A 16,049-nucleotide genomic window follows, 5' to 3' on the forward strand; every position below is an offset into this window, starting at 1 on the left:
GTTTGGCAGCACTTACTTATTAGACTGAATACTTACGGTACAGTGGCCTCAATGCTCTCTCTGAATGCTACTTTAGGCTTTCCAGTCACACAAGGACAACCGTATTCTCTTTCCATTCTCTAAACACAAAGGACACAAAGTTTTTATTGATTTAAATGCACTGCCAAATAGATACATCTTGAGTAAACAGTCTAATTTAATGCTATTAAAGCAGTAGAATTCCAACGATGCTACCACTGAAACAAATGCAAGCCAAAATTGGGGAAGCAGAAGATACTTCGACTTCTCCCTAAACAGAATATCATATGTAATAGATGCAACCTTGTCTCCTAATGTGTAAGTATAGTTTTTTTTTTTTTTTAGTAAAAATGCATTGCTCCAAAAATTGAAACCTGGATTTTAGATATCATAATTCAAGAAACTGCGAGCAAGGGTTACTGAATGATTTATTTGGTGAGATATGGAAACTGGTAACTGTACTAGGTTCCAACAGGCCAGATTAAAGAAATGTTTTTGTCAAGTGACAATACAACAGCATCATTCCCAGTGTAAACTTAATACTCACCTGAGCATAGATTTCCAGGTGTAGTTCTCCCATTCCTGAAACAATTGTCTCTTTGCTCTCCGTGTCAAAATGGACTCGGAAAGTGGGATCTTCTCTAACAAAACGGTTCATGCCTTTTGCAAACTTGTCATCATTCTAAAAGGAGAGAGAATATTTATTCAATTTGTATGGTTACCTAATCAAAGTGACTCAAAGTACTACATAGTGGATTAAAAACATGATTTAAAAGTCCCACGACCAAGTTCACTAACAGTAGTCAACGAACGTTAAATACGAAACAATCAGGTGATTCACAAATTGCCTTGCTGAGAAAACATTAAAACCGATCATGCTTTTCTCAAGGTCATCAGGGTCAGGGCCAAACAAACCTCGCAGGGAATGCTGTTCCAAATTTAGGTGCAGCACTACAGAAGGCACACCCAAGAGATCCCACAACATGAAGGCCTGTGGAAGGTTCATAGTTGTCATGATGGCCATGAAGAGCCAAGCTACTTCAAATTCTGGACCAAACATGGGCAAGTTAGTCTCCTATCTCCATGTGTACAGCAAATTTCACCATCAGCCTTAAGGAGTTCAGGCAGAGAAGCCATTGCACAACAGGAAAACCAACACAGCAGTAACAATCTCAACTGATAAAGAATCTGGCTATTTGTGAGGCACTCCTCTTCAATACAAAATCCGAAAGAATTCACATTTTTCCATACATTGAATAATTAACAATTCAAAAAGCTGAGTTTCAATCAAGGCTTATTCTGGAGGAGGACATAAACATATTTGCTACAAATGGAGAACTTTGTACTCAGGGTCATGTTAACTTACCTAGGAACACGATCAGGAATGTAAAAAAAATATATACTGATATTTAAGATATCAAGCCTATCAAAAGTTTATAGAGCAGGGGTGTCAAATGGGCAGCCCGCGGGCAGATGTGTCACGCACAGGCCACGCCCACCTCTGCGAAAAACATCACGATACGCTATGTGATGGCAGCATGACGCCGCGAGTTTGACACCCATGTTTTAGAGGCGCTGAACGACTGGTACTTTTGACTGATCCTCCAAGTTCTGGTCACAACACCTTGCAGTCACATGATCATGAATCAGGTGCTTGACAACTGGCTCACTCTTGAGACTTGCAGCATCCTGGAGTCATGTGATCGCCATTTGTGACTTTCCCTGCTGACTTCCCACTAGCAAAATCAAAAGGGAAGCCAGCAGTAAAAGTTGCAAGTTCTCCCATAAGTCACTCCTGCTGCTTTTTCTACTAAGGAACTCTGCTATGGAGTACATGAGCTCAGAGATCTCATACTCTGTAATGAGCAGCTCATCGCAGCAGCACCACTCTGCCCACATGCCTGCCCACACTCTGCAGCAACCCCTCTGCCACCCAGACATGCTCACACCAGATTGCAGCACCTTCTCGCACTTCATAGCACTCACCTGCCTGCTGGTCTGCTTGCAAGCCACCAAATGAAAGACTTGTGACCAGGTCTATGGAGAGTCTCAGTCATCCAGGTCATGGTTGTCCCAAAGGTGATTTTTCAGGAAGCAACTGGACTTTCTTGTGTTTTTTTTTTCTTTGAAGATTTGCTTCTCATCCACTACACAGGTGACACAGAGGACACAAGTGGCCTCAACGATTCTCTAAAAGAATGCAAATGACCAGCTGTCTGCCAGGAATATAAATCCTTCCATTCCCCACCATCCAGTCAGAGGTGAAGAAGCGTCTTCAAAGGAAAAAAAAACACAGTCCAGTTGCCTCCCCAAAAAAGCACCTTTGGAATTTGTGATCAGGATTTGCAGCTTCCTGCTGGCTTTCCCATTGCTTGTCCTGGTCCTAGTCACATGAGGTCCTCACTTAAGAAACTCTGATCCTCATATAATGACAGCAATAGGGACTGCCAGGATTGATGTTGCTAAGCAATGTGATCACATAATGTTGCGCTTTATGACTTCACTGCTTAGCAATGGAAATTCCACTTGCAGTTACCATTGTTAAGAAGGACAATCTGTAGCAGAAAAAGAGCTTCCGGGATGAAATGTTTCAATTACATTTTAATACAGAAGCGCCACCATACTCTTGCTTACTACTATCAAAAAGCCACAATCAGATCAGACATAATTTATTCCACTAGGTTTGGTTTGTTTTTTACTTCAGATCCCTACCTTGTTGACTGGTTTCATTGTTACGGAAACAACAGGATCAGGTACATGAATAGGTTCCTATAAAAAGAATCCATAGAAACAATTTCTTAATATAAATTTTTGAGAAGTCATCACTGCTGTTAGACTAGTCTTTCCAAAGATTAAAAACAAATTAATAAAAGCATTTATAAGATAAACATACATTTTCTTGAATATATTTCATACCCATTATATTGTACTAACAGGCTTAGAGTTTTAGAATATCACTGTACTGACTTCCTGCATTTCCTATAATTCAAAATGTCCAGTGTTAGATCCTTATTACTGCAGGACTATGTAATGTTTGAAGACTTGGGCCCCACTTGATGATTCTATATTATCAGAAACAATAGGGCTAATTATTTTTATCCGTGCTTTGGGGAAGTTAAAGGCTTCTAAGATACAAACTGCTCCAACTCCAAATATTACATAACTCCTTAAAACATGAAATTATGCTGCTGAAATGAACTATTTTGGTGGGGCGTGCTTTGGGGTTCTACCCCATTTGCATTACAGGATCAAATCTGAAGACTTCAGGGAGGGGGAAATGGGAAAAATCCAGGGATGAAATGCTCCCGGTTCGGACCAGATCGCCTGATCTGGTAGCGATGGTGGCAGGTGGTTCGGAGAACCGGTAGCAAAAATCCCATGCCCACATGAGCCACGCGATCATCAGAGGTTGTTTTTTTACTTTTAAAAGCCTTTTTTTCTACAACCTCTTCGGCCGAAAAAAATGCTTTTAAAAGTTAAAAAAAAAAAAAAAAGCCTCTGACGATCCCAGCTGAGTTGCCTGATCGTCAGAGGCTTTTAAAAGCATTTTTTTACAACCTCTTTGGCCGAAGAGGTTGTAGAAAAAATGCTTTTAAAAGTTAAAAAAAGAAAAGAAAAGTTGGCCACGCCCACCCAGTCACATTACACACACACCCCAAGCCATGCCCACAGAACGAGTAGTAATAAATTTTACATTTCATCACTGGAAAAATCTAATTAGACACTAAAATAGAAACCAAAAGCTTTCGATATGGCCTAAATCTTCTCCTTTTTTAAATTTAAATTTTAAACACAAATTTTAATCTGTTTAATTATGGGGTATTTTAAAATTTAGCCAAATTATTTAATCCGTTTTAATCTATTTTAAATTTTATATCTCTGTGTTTTATCTTCTGGCTGTTCACCGCCCTGAGTCCTTCGGGAGAAGGGCGGTATAGAAATTTAATAAAATAAAATAAATAAATAAATAAAATGGCATGCATGAAGAGACTGGATGATTTTAGGTTACTGGTTTACAGTTGGCCGTGAATATGTCTGAACACATCTACTGTCTTCTCTATGTCTCCAATATGCCTATCCACTGGGTGCTACTAACATTTGAAGCTTGCTTGCAGCTTTTATTCACCAACAACCAACCAAATTTAAAAGTAGCCAAAAATTATTTCAGGACTGTTCATTAACAAGGACAAAAGTTGTATCTTAAAACAAGCCTGTGGCAGTCATTGGAGAAATAAATAAGACACAGCAATTTGCAGAATCTGAGATATTCACAACTAACCATACATTTTGTTGCAAATCTACAGCATATATGAGTTAATGATAGAATTACTGTTATATATATATATATTCAAGAACTAAATATAGAACAATGCTTGCGGCTAGAAAACGATATTCTTCCTTTTGCCTCCACCTTCTGTTGTAATTATAGCTGTGCAATTTATTGGTTAATTTTGCTACTACTTGTCAATGAAGAAGCTGTTTGTCCCTGAATCTTTTTCAGATAATCCTGCCTTAATTAAAATGTATAAAAGAAATCATATATATAAAAGTTGACAAGACTTTGTTTTTTTCACCATATAAAAGTATATCTGCAGAATGCCACACCCTTTCATATTACTCTATTGCAATCAATTGAACACAATGTTTAATAGGCAGGACAACCTCTTCAAATGAAAGTTGAAATACAAGAACTTCATGTACCACATTTTGAGACGTATGATAGAAATATAAGACCTGAGAGAAATTTATGAATAATTAAGGTGTGTTTATTAGGCTCAGTGGGGTGGCATCACCTGACCAATTTAGCTGACACAGTATGTCAAGGGAAGCTGGACATGGTCATATCTGGACATGAGATTGTTACGAAAAAAAAAATCCCAAGGCTACAGGGGAAACCTGAAGGTTAAACAAAATTAGTGGAAGAAGACAATGGCAAGCCACTCTTCTTGCTATGAAAGTTACATGAACATACTGTAGTCAGGAAATCACTGGGAATTAAACTCAACTCATTGGAAAAGTTAGTTTTTACGCTATTGAGAGAGTTGGGATTAACTGAACATATGCTGATAACAGGGGAAACCTAACTGGTTTAAGAGCATTCATAAACTATTTCAATTGTTATCAGATATGGATTAATTTCTTCAGGGGCTGTGTCGGTGATGTTTATTTACTAGAATTTAGTTAAGGCTTGGGAAGAGGGAGAAATGAGACACTGGGAGCATGCTCCAGGATTTTACTTCCCAACTTCCTTCATTATATAGGGAAAGCTAAAAACAAGGCTAAGAATAATAGAATAAGCAGAATAATTTGAGATTTCCCTCATTTACTCACTCCTACTTTCACAAGGAGCTCAGAAAAAACTCTCAAGCCTCTTTCCGAATCTTGAGAGTGTTTTCTGAAACAGCCTATCCAAATACTTTCCTTTTAGCGGAAGTTATATTACCCTATATATAAACACAGTTTACATTCATCTATATATTTACCTTATTAAGTTATCCTACTTTTCCTCCAGGAGCTCAGTAAGGCAGTAGCCCCCAACCTTGTGGGCACCAGGGACTGATTCCATGGAAAGAGGTTTTTCCGCGGACTGGAGGGGCATGGTTTCAGGTGCTGCCTACATACTGTGAATGGGGCTTCGCTTGTTTGTGTGGCCTGGTTTCTGTCATGCCACGGCCCAGTGCCAGTCCACAGACCAGGGGTTGGAGACCCCTGCAATAAGGAATTTCCTCCTTCTCTTACAACAACCCTATGAGTGGCTGGTCCAAAGATATCCAGTGAGTTTCCTTGAGTGAAGGTGGATTTGACGGTAGGTCTCGCTGGGCCTAATCAAATACTTTAACATCTACACACTATTATAACTGTTTTTAAGACAAAGACGCAAGAGTCACTCTACATGATTTGTTTCTTCTTATTCCTACTTGACTAGAGTGCAGAACTTCTGTTTCTATAAGCTTAATATATTTATGCCTTGTGTTTTTAAAAGTTTGTAAATAGCAGACTAATATATTGATAGATAAATGCACTTACACAAATGTGTGTATGTTTTGGACTAAGAAAGGAAAGACACACACACCCCCACACACAATTTGAAATGTTCAAAATCTCTTTTGAAAAATTCACATTTATAGATAGAGGAAAACTGGGACCATATTTTTAAGACAAAAAATATTAAACAAAAAAAAGCTGCAACAATCCATCTAACAACTTACCATAGAAAAGTCAATATTGTCTTTCTCTGTGAATGTATCTCCACTAGCACAATCGATGCCAAAAATCGCACAGATATCCCCTGCGTAAACCTCGTCCACATCCTAGTAAAATAAAGCAATGTTTTAGATACTTATTATATTAGGCATGTGGCATGAAATGGTGTTGGCAAAGAATAACCTTAATAAACAGATTATATATATGCACTAATTTTAGAGCATATATATAAACTTACATAATTCAACATGAAATAAAATTTCAGAATTTCAAATTCATTTACATAGGTAAGTGCATTGTTTCACAAGAACAATGAAACAGTGTACTGCTATATTGGAGAATCTGGATGATTTTGGCTAATGGGTACATTACGCATTTTGAAACCCTGTTATGGGCCATCTTAGAAAGCATTTGCCATGGGGAGTTGGTGCCTGATCACAAACTGGCTGCCATGGTATCTTCAGCCAATCATAAATGATCTGTTTATCAGCAGAAAATCTGGTAAGATTGAAAAAAAGGGAAACAGCTCCCAACAGGGTGAAAAACTGTTTGTTTACACAAGGAAAACAATTTCAAGGAAAGGTTAATTACCATCCCGGATTCATGAAACAAAGTCTTCAAGATAAACTAAGTTAAGAGAGACTCCTACTCTGTAACATATTAAGATGAAGAATTATGGGTTATATTTGTACTTCCAAAAGTACATGATAATTCTTAAATTTACGTTTACACTCCTCTATCCACATAAATGTTGTTCCTCTTTCCTTTTTTTCCCCTTGTAAAGGCCAGCAATTTAAATGAAAATGGTCTTGCATTCCAATGGATATTTGCTATTTCTTGAAAGCTATTCTGTTCATTTGATGTGCAAAGAAAATGGGAGGCACAAAGAAGAGAATGGGGAGAGTGCACTGGCACAGATCCGGGTTGGGGAAAGCACAAGACACAACAGAACAAGCCAGGCAGACGATAATTCTTAGGTCTTCAAGGGGTCACACTCTTAGATAGGCAACTTCTCCATATTTTGAATGGAGACTGGACAATGGAACAGACTCTCTTGGAGAGTGAACTCCCCTTGGAAAAAAGAGGACAATTACTGATGAAGCATCAACTGATTTTGTAGAGCAGCAGGAAGCTATGTTAAATAAATAAACTCAAAGCTCTTGCCAACTCTCTGATGAATCATTTCCTCTTCCTCCTCTATTCAGCTGAGAAATAAAAGTGTATTTGAATAATTCCTGTCCATGGAGAACAACTGAGGCACCAAAAAGGCAACTATGCAAATTAGAGTGAAAGAATTTTACACCCCACACAATGTACATAATATACAGCTTCCTTTGTGTTTTTACATTTTGGAATCTCTTTTGCCTACAATATATATGTAAAACAATAGATTATTTACAATGGGGAGTAATTTAGAAAAAGGAGGCGTCCTTCCTTTTGATCAGAACCAAAACAAGGGTGCAAGGGACAACCAAGGGAAAGCCAAGTGGTTCTCATCTTTCAGGACACTTGCTGTTTATTACTCTATGACAGAAGTGACCAGAGGAGAAACTGAGAATATTCCACATAGTTAGAAAAGAAAATGTAAAGTGAGTGTTTTAAGAACCGAATCCCCACTGTGCAGATAAGGGACTCTTCTCTTCAATATCCTTGCTTTGATACAGACTCAATCTGTATCTCAATCTCAACAGCATCCTGAGTTACTTCTGCTTATTAAGGAGGAGAGTTTCACTTGCTGAAAAAAAGTCTGCATAAATTGGAAATGGCATATCCTAACACCACACTCACCTCCAGCTTGTCTGCATGCATGCGGGCGAATCTTTGTACCCGTGTCTTTTTCTGAGTCCTGGTGTTATAGATATAGCTACCTTTCTTTAGCATCCCTTGATAAACACGAACATATGTCAACTGCCCAAAACGTCCAGCCTGGAAGTAGCAAAAACCAAAAGCTCAGAAGGTTAAAAGAATTGTAAGACTTTCACTCCAAATAATGTAATGTATCAAGCATCTACTAGGTGTAACAGCCACACTGATTTTCATAGAGGAAATACCTTTCTGATAATTGCATATTTTATTTTATTAAATAAAAAATGCAAACTTACCTCAAGTTTAAATGCCAGGCCCAAAAATGGCAGGGAATCATCTCTGGAATAACCTAGCAAAATCCTGGATTTTTCTGGATTATCCCTTTAGCAAAATAAAACTTAGTTTAAATGCCAGTATTTTAAAAGTATTTTTATCAATCCGTTATTGTTGTGGAGCTTTAATGTACATAGTAACTTAATGCACATTATCACAAGTTATGCAGACCTATGCAAGATGAAGAATTAGCATTTGAGCACTATGTAGTTTTGACTATCGGGTTCTGTGGAGTTGGACAATGGTAGCGTAAGAGAACTGGAGATGGTATGGAAGAAGCTTTGTCAACAGACACCAGTTATTCTAGTGTCTGACAGATCCTGCATTTGAAAGAACTGTGAAAAGCTATAAAGCCAGTGTTCAGGAGATGCCCTCCCAAAACAATGCCTTCATTTTGTGCACATCTGCAAGTGCTTTACATTGTAACTCATAGAAAGAACATCAACACAGGAAGATTAATGTAATCTACTCTCTTGGCCAATGATGAACTATTATAAAAAGCTTCATCTATACTAGCTACCATTGCAACAGCAGATGATTTACAGACCCCTTGCATCCTGGACATAAACTGTTTCAACTCCTACTCTTAAAATGACACTATAGAGCACTGCACACCAGAACAACTAGACACAAGAACAGTTTTTTCCCGAACGCCATCACTCTGCTAAACAAATAATTCCCTCAACACTGTCAAACTAGTTACTAAGTCTGCATTACTATTAATCTTCTCATCGTTCCTATCACCCTTCTCCTCCCACTTATGACTGTATGACTGTAACCTTGTTGCTGGTATCTTTAAGATTTATATTTACTGTTTCCCTATGACTATCATTAAGTGTTGTACTTTATGATTCTTGACGAATGTATCTTTTTTTAATGTACACTGAGAGCGTATGCACCAAGACAAATTCCTTGTGTGTCCAATCACACTTGGCCAATAAAATTTTTTATTTTATTCTATTCTACCATTGCAACAGCAGATGATACGGCTGTTTGAATGGGTTGTGCAATGCTTTTGATTTGATTCAGAAGGGCTGCTTCAAATCAAAGAGGAGTATAAATACAGAACTTCACTCCTTAAAGCAGCTGCATCTGTTTCCAGGAGGGTATGGCTTCAGCTGAAGTCCAATGTGTTGCTTTAATGAATGAAGGCTGGTGTTGCATTTATCTTCCCGCACATTCTGAATCCAATCCAATCTGAAGTCTTCACTAATTTATCACTAAGATCAATAACCACCAGCAATCCAGTTTTTTTATTTGTCCCCACCTACAGGCTTCACCAATGAATCTATTAGTTCAGAATATGATTGTATACGTATTCTTAACATGAGGCATACTTCACAGTATTTTGGCTGGGTTTTCCAGGCTTCGGTGGTAGCCACTTCAGTTTTAAACGGGGGCCACTTTGAAGCTTCAGCCAACAGCATGCTTTAAATCTGGATCAGCCACAATTGCAGTGCACTTAACAATGAACTAAAGGGCCACCATCAGTGAGCTGTTGGACATTACTTGGTCTGTTGTGTGGATGTTTGGGTGGTTTAGGGATGGGGAATTTGTGGTGGGTGGGTGGGGGGTGTTTGGGGATTGTTATGTGTGTTGGACCTGGTCTTTGGGTGTTAAGTGAATTTCATTGTATGGGTATACTGTGTTTACACATACAATGACAATAAAGTTATATTATTATGTTAATGGATCTCAAATTTATTTTTACAAAAACATGGTGACAAATCTAGCCTCTCCTTATTTCCTGCTAAACTATCCAAGTCATATCCTCTATCTATAGGCGAGAAATTCTGCAGTACTACAGATCTAAGGATATCTCTCATGTTTATGTTCAACAGAAAGAGAGAGAACTATAGGTACTACAATACTGACTGGAATTTCAGACTCTTAACTTTTTTTCTTAGTCTTTGAGCAGCTGGTAGAGTCAAGATCATGCTGTCAATTTGTAGGCATTTCTCAGGGAAGAATGTTCTATACCCTGGGATATCATAAAATGACCATGTCTCTATGCTAAGGAAAATGGTTTTGTGAAACAAAGAATTGTAGTAAGTGATTCTATGCCATGGACTTCTCAGAGCCTGAGAAAATAGTGTTTAAAAAACATTACTAGTTCCAAACATCTGCATATTTCTTCATTATTGGGAAAATGGTTAACCCACTTATTCATCAAATGCCCTAACACTGACTTGAAATTTAATGCAGCTTTCCCCAAAATTTGAATAGGAAAATAGTTTTATATGTATGAATGTCAATGATAACTGGAGTAATATATTTTAGTTTAAGTAATATTAATAGTCCAAATCCTATAAGAAAGCAAATTGCGTTATCTAGTTTCTATCCATCATCTCCAAGGTATAAATGGTATATAGTCATTGGCGGTGATGTTTGTTTAGGACAGGGGTCAGCAACCTACAGCTCTGGAGCTGCATGTGGCTCTTTCATCCCTCTGCTGCAGCTCTGTCACTGGTCGGCTCCATAATTGATAAGAGCTTTTGGTTAGGGCAGGTAGAGGAAAAAGGACACCACGCTAGGAGGAGACTCTATGGTGAGGGAACCGGACTTCCAGTCAGCAGGGGAAAAAGGACATTGCACTAGGAAGAGTCTCTATGGTGGGGGAACTGGACTTCCGGTCGGCTCCAGAATTGAATGGAGAGTTTCCGGTTAGGACCTTTGTGGCTCTTTGAGTGTTTAAGGTTGCTGACCCCTGGTTTAGGAAAAGGTCTATAAAAACTAGATCAGCTTTCCATAATCTGGTACTCTCCCAGATGAGCTAGAATTACAAATTCCCAGATTCCCAACCATGCAATCCCATCTGAAGAGGAACCATATCAAGAAATACAATATCCATTCATTCTTAGTACTTACTGCTGGTTCAATAATGCATAATTCTGCACTTCTGATGGATTTGGGAGATACGCCAGAACAGCATCCAATAGAGGTTGTACCCCTTTATTCTTCAGAGCACTTCCAAGCAGTACAGGTGTGAAGGTCTTACTGAGTGTCGCTCTTCTTACTGCAAGCTAGGAAGTATCACAACATTTATTCTTCGTTATTAACAATTGGTTGCATCCACTTGCCCCACCAAATCAAAAATCTGACTCTTGGCATATGAAAAATATAGCAGAAATGTTGCTTCATTCAGCATGGTTGGCAATAAGTTCTTTATCTTTTAGATTGGGCATATGTTCATTTTAAAAACAAAAAACTTCCCTGAGGTGGTTTTTTCTCCCCATTTCTCAAGATATAGCTAAGTCTGTTCAGAATGCACTTATTACCCTTTTCTTCTTCTTGATGGAATTCCCTTTGGATTGTACAGGTAGTCCTTGACTTACAACACTTCATTTAGTGTGTCAATTGTGGTCATAAGTCGAGGACTACCTGTAATAGGAAAATCTGATTAAAGATGGGGTGAAGGATTAAAAAAACCATAGTAAACAAAAAGAAGTTCTGTACAGGAGTTCTGGGCTTCAATAAGTTGAACAGAGGACTGAGAAGACAAGAAAAGCTGAAGAATGAGCTCAGCTTCAGCTCAGAACATTGCTGGAGCCATTAATGTATCAACTGAGGGGATGTGGGTTTTAGAGCAAGATATCCTATCTAATGGCCTATGAAATGAAGCAAAAGTCAGTTCAGAAACTCAAAATCCTACCCACTGAATCTAGGCTTGTTCAGTCCTATGATTTGATACTGTTTATCAATCATGGGAGCCAATGATTCATATCCGAAGTTGGAGAATGAAGATTCTGAATACCTGTTGGTTTACTAAAGCTAGCATCTTTAAAGCCTCAAAATATAAAGCCTTGTCAAGCTTCTCCTGACAGCTTGATGGGAACCAATTAAACAAGAACACAATAAATTAGGAAGTTATGGTAGATATTTCATTTCTTGAAAGGCTAAGAAGTTACTACAAAAAATTCCAATGACTCCGTATATCAAATTCAAGACCTAGTTATGGTGAAATCAGTGTTCAGATTCTTGTATCTCTTTCTCCTGCATGAACTATGCAGGGCTCTCTTTCAAATAGGAGGCCTGATTTTTCCACCTGTTTCTTCTTCCGATAACAAATATATCAGATATCAGTTGTTTCCCTCTTACCAGGAGAGCTAACTCTCAAAATGTCCAGGTTAAGCTCTTAAATTTCAAACCTCTTTTTGCCCCTTGCATAGGGTATCTATGAAAGAGACCGTTCTCCCAACTAGAAAAATCTGTTCCTGTTCCATCCATTTCAACTTCCCATCCTTGCCCTTATACTTTGACAAATTACTTTTGTTACCTTCCTTCTCAGTGTGGCACAACAGCCAGACTTACATTTCAGCAGCAAATTATATAATATGAACACAAAGACAGTAATTTAAGCATCTGCCCTTTGATAAACAAGGAGAGCTTGGTTCTTGATGACTAAGTGGCCATGTTACTTTCCAGGCAGTAATGCAGAATTGTTTCTACTGCCTCATACAATCTCATATTTTTTATTTTCCAAATTTGGTCTATAGCCTTGAAAATTCCTGCTCACCCTTTTTAGCTCAGCCAAAATTGTTTTAGTGCTGCCACCTCCTGTGAGACTTGCTAAAAATAAACATCCAGCAAGTTTCTCCATAAAAATAATCTAGATCACCTGGCTGGCTGCCAGTGTAAACATTAATCACTGTGAACAAATTAGCTCAAATAAGCCCAGTCTTTAGTCTTTCTCAAATCTATTAAACAATGTAAAATCAGCTAGCTATGGTATATGCTGTGATGGAGGAGACCCAAGTATTTTTCATCTACTAAGCAGCAAAATATAGATGACTGTAATACTTCAAAACTCAGGCTAAAATAATGTACACTTTTATTTTAATGAACTGATCTGAAAGAAATATCTGCATAAAATAAGAAATGCTCCTGTTCTGAACAACAGTCTTAAGTTACCTTCCTATATCCTACAGTTCTATGATGCTGCAATTTATAAATACAGCACAAAAGGCTATAATTTTGCTTTGATTTTATTGCAAGCATTTTAAGACGTGTGAATGTGGAAGTTTTATTACAGCACCCAGGTAACAGAAGTAAATACAAACAGCATGAAGCCATAGCAAAATGTTTGTTATCTCTAGCTGCCAAAAGGAACAATCCTGCTAAAGGTTTCATCTGGAAAGGAAGATGAGACATATGGTACTATTCAGGCCATAGCTGTGCTAAAAGTAGTAAGGATCAGGTGATGAAAAGGCTGTATTTAAATAATGGAGAGCAATTACTAGTCAGAGCTGAAAATAGACTAGATAAGAAGTTTTAATTATATGTCAAATTTCAAGTTTATGATTACCACCACCAAATCAGCAATGACAATACTGGAAAGTAGGGAGTAGAAAATGGTATCCTTTTTTCTTACTTTCCTTCTGAAAAATGCCTACATGCTGAAGAACATCTTATTTTAAACCAATACTGGACAATTTCATTTTTTCACTCTTGCATCTTCTTGGTGTTTTCCTATTTAATTATTTCATTGTCAACTGGCAGTTTACCATTCTTTGCAATGTGAAAGTTGACAGGCATTTAGTGATCCCACGCTCAGAACTAAAATGATGTAATGCACAAATTTATATAATCCTGAGAATTTACAAAATGACCTGAGTTTGTAGAAAAATGGATATTTGAGTGAACCCATTTTCCTCCTAAATTCATAGGCATCTAGTCTCCATGAAATCATTTAATCTCTTTTTAATGTAACCTAAGCAAAACATCCATTTCCGTCTTTGTGGTTACGAATTCTATAAGCTAGTTGTGCATTATGTGAAGAACCAAAACATGTTTAAAATTGAAATAGGCTGAAGAGAATTCATCCTATTTTGCACTCGTTTTAGTTTTACATTGATGAAAAGGCACAAGTAATTTAGTGAGTGGGGTGAACATTTTTCAAATTAAGACGAAAGACTTCAGTCCATTGAGGATTTTACTGAATTTAAGTAGTTACTTTAACACTAACATATTTAAGATCAGCATGTACATATTTCTGCTGGATTTTTAAAGTATTTAAATACTGAAGTACTGAAAGAAGTTTAGTAATTCTCAACTGAGGTGGAGATTCAAAATTAATTCTCCAACCGAAATCCTGGAGTATAATACGACCTTGGGACCAAATGATTATGTAAGAGTTTAACATGGATCGTAACCTTTTAATTGTCATGCCAGAGACAGGATCAAGCAGCAAATTGAATAACCAACAGCATGCAACAGTTTCCCAGACTATAAATCATCAAATTCTAAGAAGGATAACAGGAGATGACTTCCAAATACCAGAGCCTGTATTTTCCAGGCTCATCAAGTCTTCAAGCCAAATCAGTCATAAACTAAGCTAGTTAAGCTGTGGTGACACAGTTTCCATTTACACTACTCAATTTATACATTAGAGGAAGCAATTAAAAGTAAACTGTCAAGGATAAACCTGCAATAAAATAGTCTTTCAGCAGAACAGTATGTGTTTTCTGGGAAACAACTATCAATAGTTAAGTTCCAATATCATACCTCTACTCATTAGACAGGAAAGCAAGACTGGAAATGATGACCTCTTAAGTTCTGTCACAACCTTGTCTATCACACTAAACAGCTGGTTTCCTTCAGGCAGCTTCCTTACCCTCCAGTCATTTGTAGCTATTAATGACTGGTTGCAAAAGCTTAATGCTTCCATGGATAGCAGGAAAATGTCATGAGAAAGATATTGCAGACACATATACTTTCTAATGCTACAATTTAGTTCAGCTCTTAAAAGTAATAAAACACAATACTTCTACATTCAAAGTAGTAACAAATGAATGCTGGCTGCATCAACCACCTACAGTATCATGTGAAGTGTTAATACCACTTTATAATGCTTTGGTAAAACTACTCTTGGAATACTGCATCCAGTTTTGATTGCCACAATGTAAAAAAAGATGTCACTCTAGAAAGAGTGCAGAGAAGAGCAACAAAGAGGATTAGGGGACTGGAGGCTAAAACATATAAAGAATGGTTGCTGGAATTGGGTATGTCTAGTTTAATGAAAATAAGGACTGGGGGTGACATGATAGCAGTATTCCAATATCTCAAGGGTTGCCACAAAGAAGAGGGAGTCAAACTATTCTCCAAAGCACCTGAGGGCAGGACAAGAAGCAGTGGATGGAGAGTAATCAAGAAGAGAAGCAACCTAGAACTAAGAAGAAATTTCCTGACAGTTAGAACAATTAATCAGTGGAACAATTTGCCTCCATAAGTTGCAAATGCTCCAACACTGGAAGTTTTTAAGAAGAGATTGGATAACCATCTGTCTGAAATGGTATAGGATTTCCTGCCTGAACAGGGGATTGGACTAGAAAACCTCCAAGGTTCTTTCCAACTCTTATTCTGTTCTGTTATTTATTGCAGTATTAAAAGTCAGTAGTCATAACTTTCTGCTAAAATTTTCCAGAATTTTAAAACTTCTCATATATATTCCCTTACAATTAACCTGCAAGAAAAGTGTTAAACTTGGAAAGCTTAACTTTCAAACATCAATCCAGTCATGTTTCCTCTTGCTGGTTGAGCAATTCATGGTCTAACTTGGCAACCTTAATTTATAGCTGAAACTAAGTCAGATAATTATTTACTCAATATAAACAAGTGAAGCAGATTAAACTGTGAATGGCAGGTAGAGCATGCCAACAGAACACAGAAATAAACTATAGGATCTATAT

The 16,049-nt window shown here is 37.6% G+C and overlaps 1 protein-coding gene across 1 annotated transcript in view; it reads right to left on the reverse strand.

Moving 5' to 3' along the window:
• GFM1 (G elongation factor mitochondrial 1) overlaps positions 1-16,049 on the reverse strand; it is a 45,729-nt gene that overhangs the window by 19,125 nt on the left and 10,555 nt on the right. The window contains exons 7-13 of the mRNA XM_070946374.1: positions 11,230-11,384; positions 8,325-8,409; positions 8,011-8,148; positions 6,228-6,329; positions 2,731-2,787; positions 566-700; positions 37-119 (exon numbers count right to left, since the gene is read on the reverse strand). Of these exons, the coding sequence (XP_070802475.1) occupies positions 37-119; positions 566-700; positions 2,731-2,787; positions 6,228-6,329; positions 8,011-8,148; positions 8,325-8,409; positions 11,230-11,384 (755 nt within the window). The remainder of the gene's footprint in view (positions 1-36; positions 120-565; positions 701-2,730; positions 2,788-6,227; positions 6,330-8,010; positions 8,149-8,324; positions 8,410-11,229; positions 11,385-16,049) is intronic.

Source organism: Pituophis catenifer, unplaced genomic scaffold (assembly GCF_029215685.1).
Source record: "Pituophis catenifer annectens isolate HBS135680 unplaced genomic scaffold, rPitCat1.0.hap2 SCAF_6, whole genome shotgun sequence".
NCBI lineage: Eukaryota > Metazoa > Chordata > Lepidosauria > Squamata > Colubridae > Pituophis > Pituophis catenifer.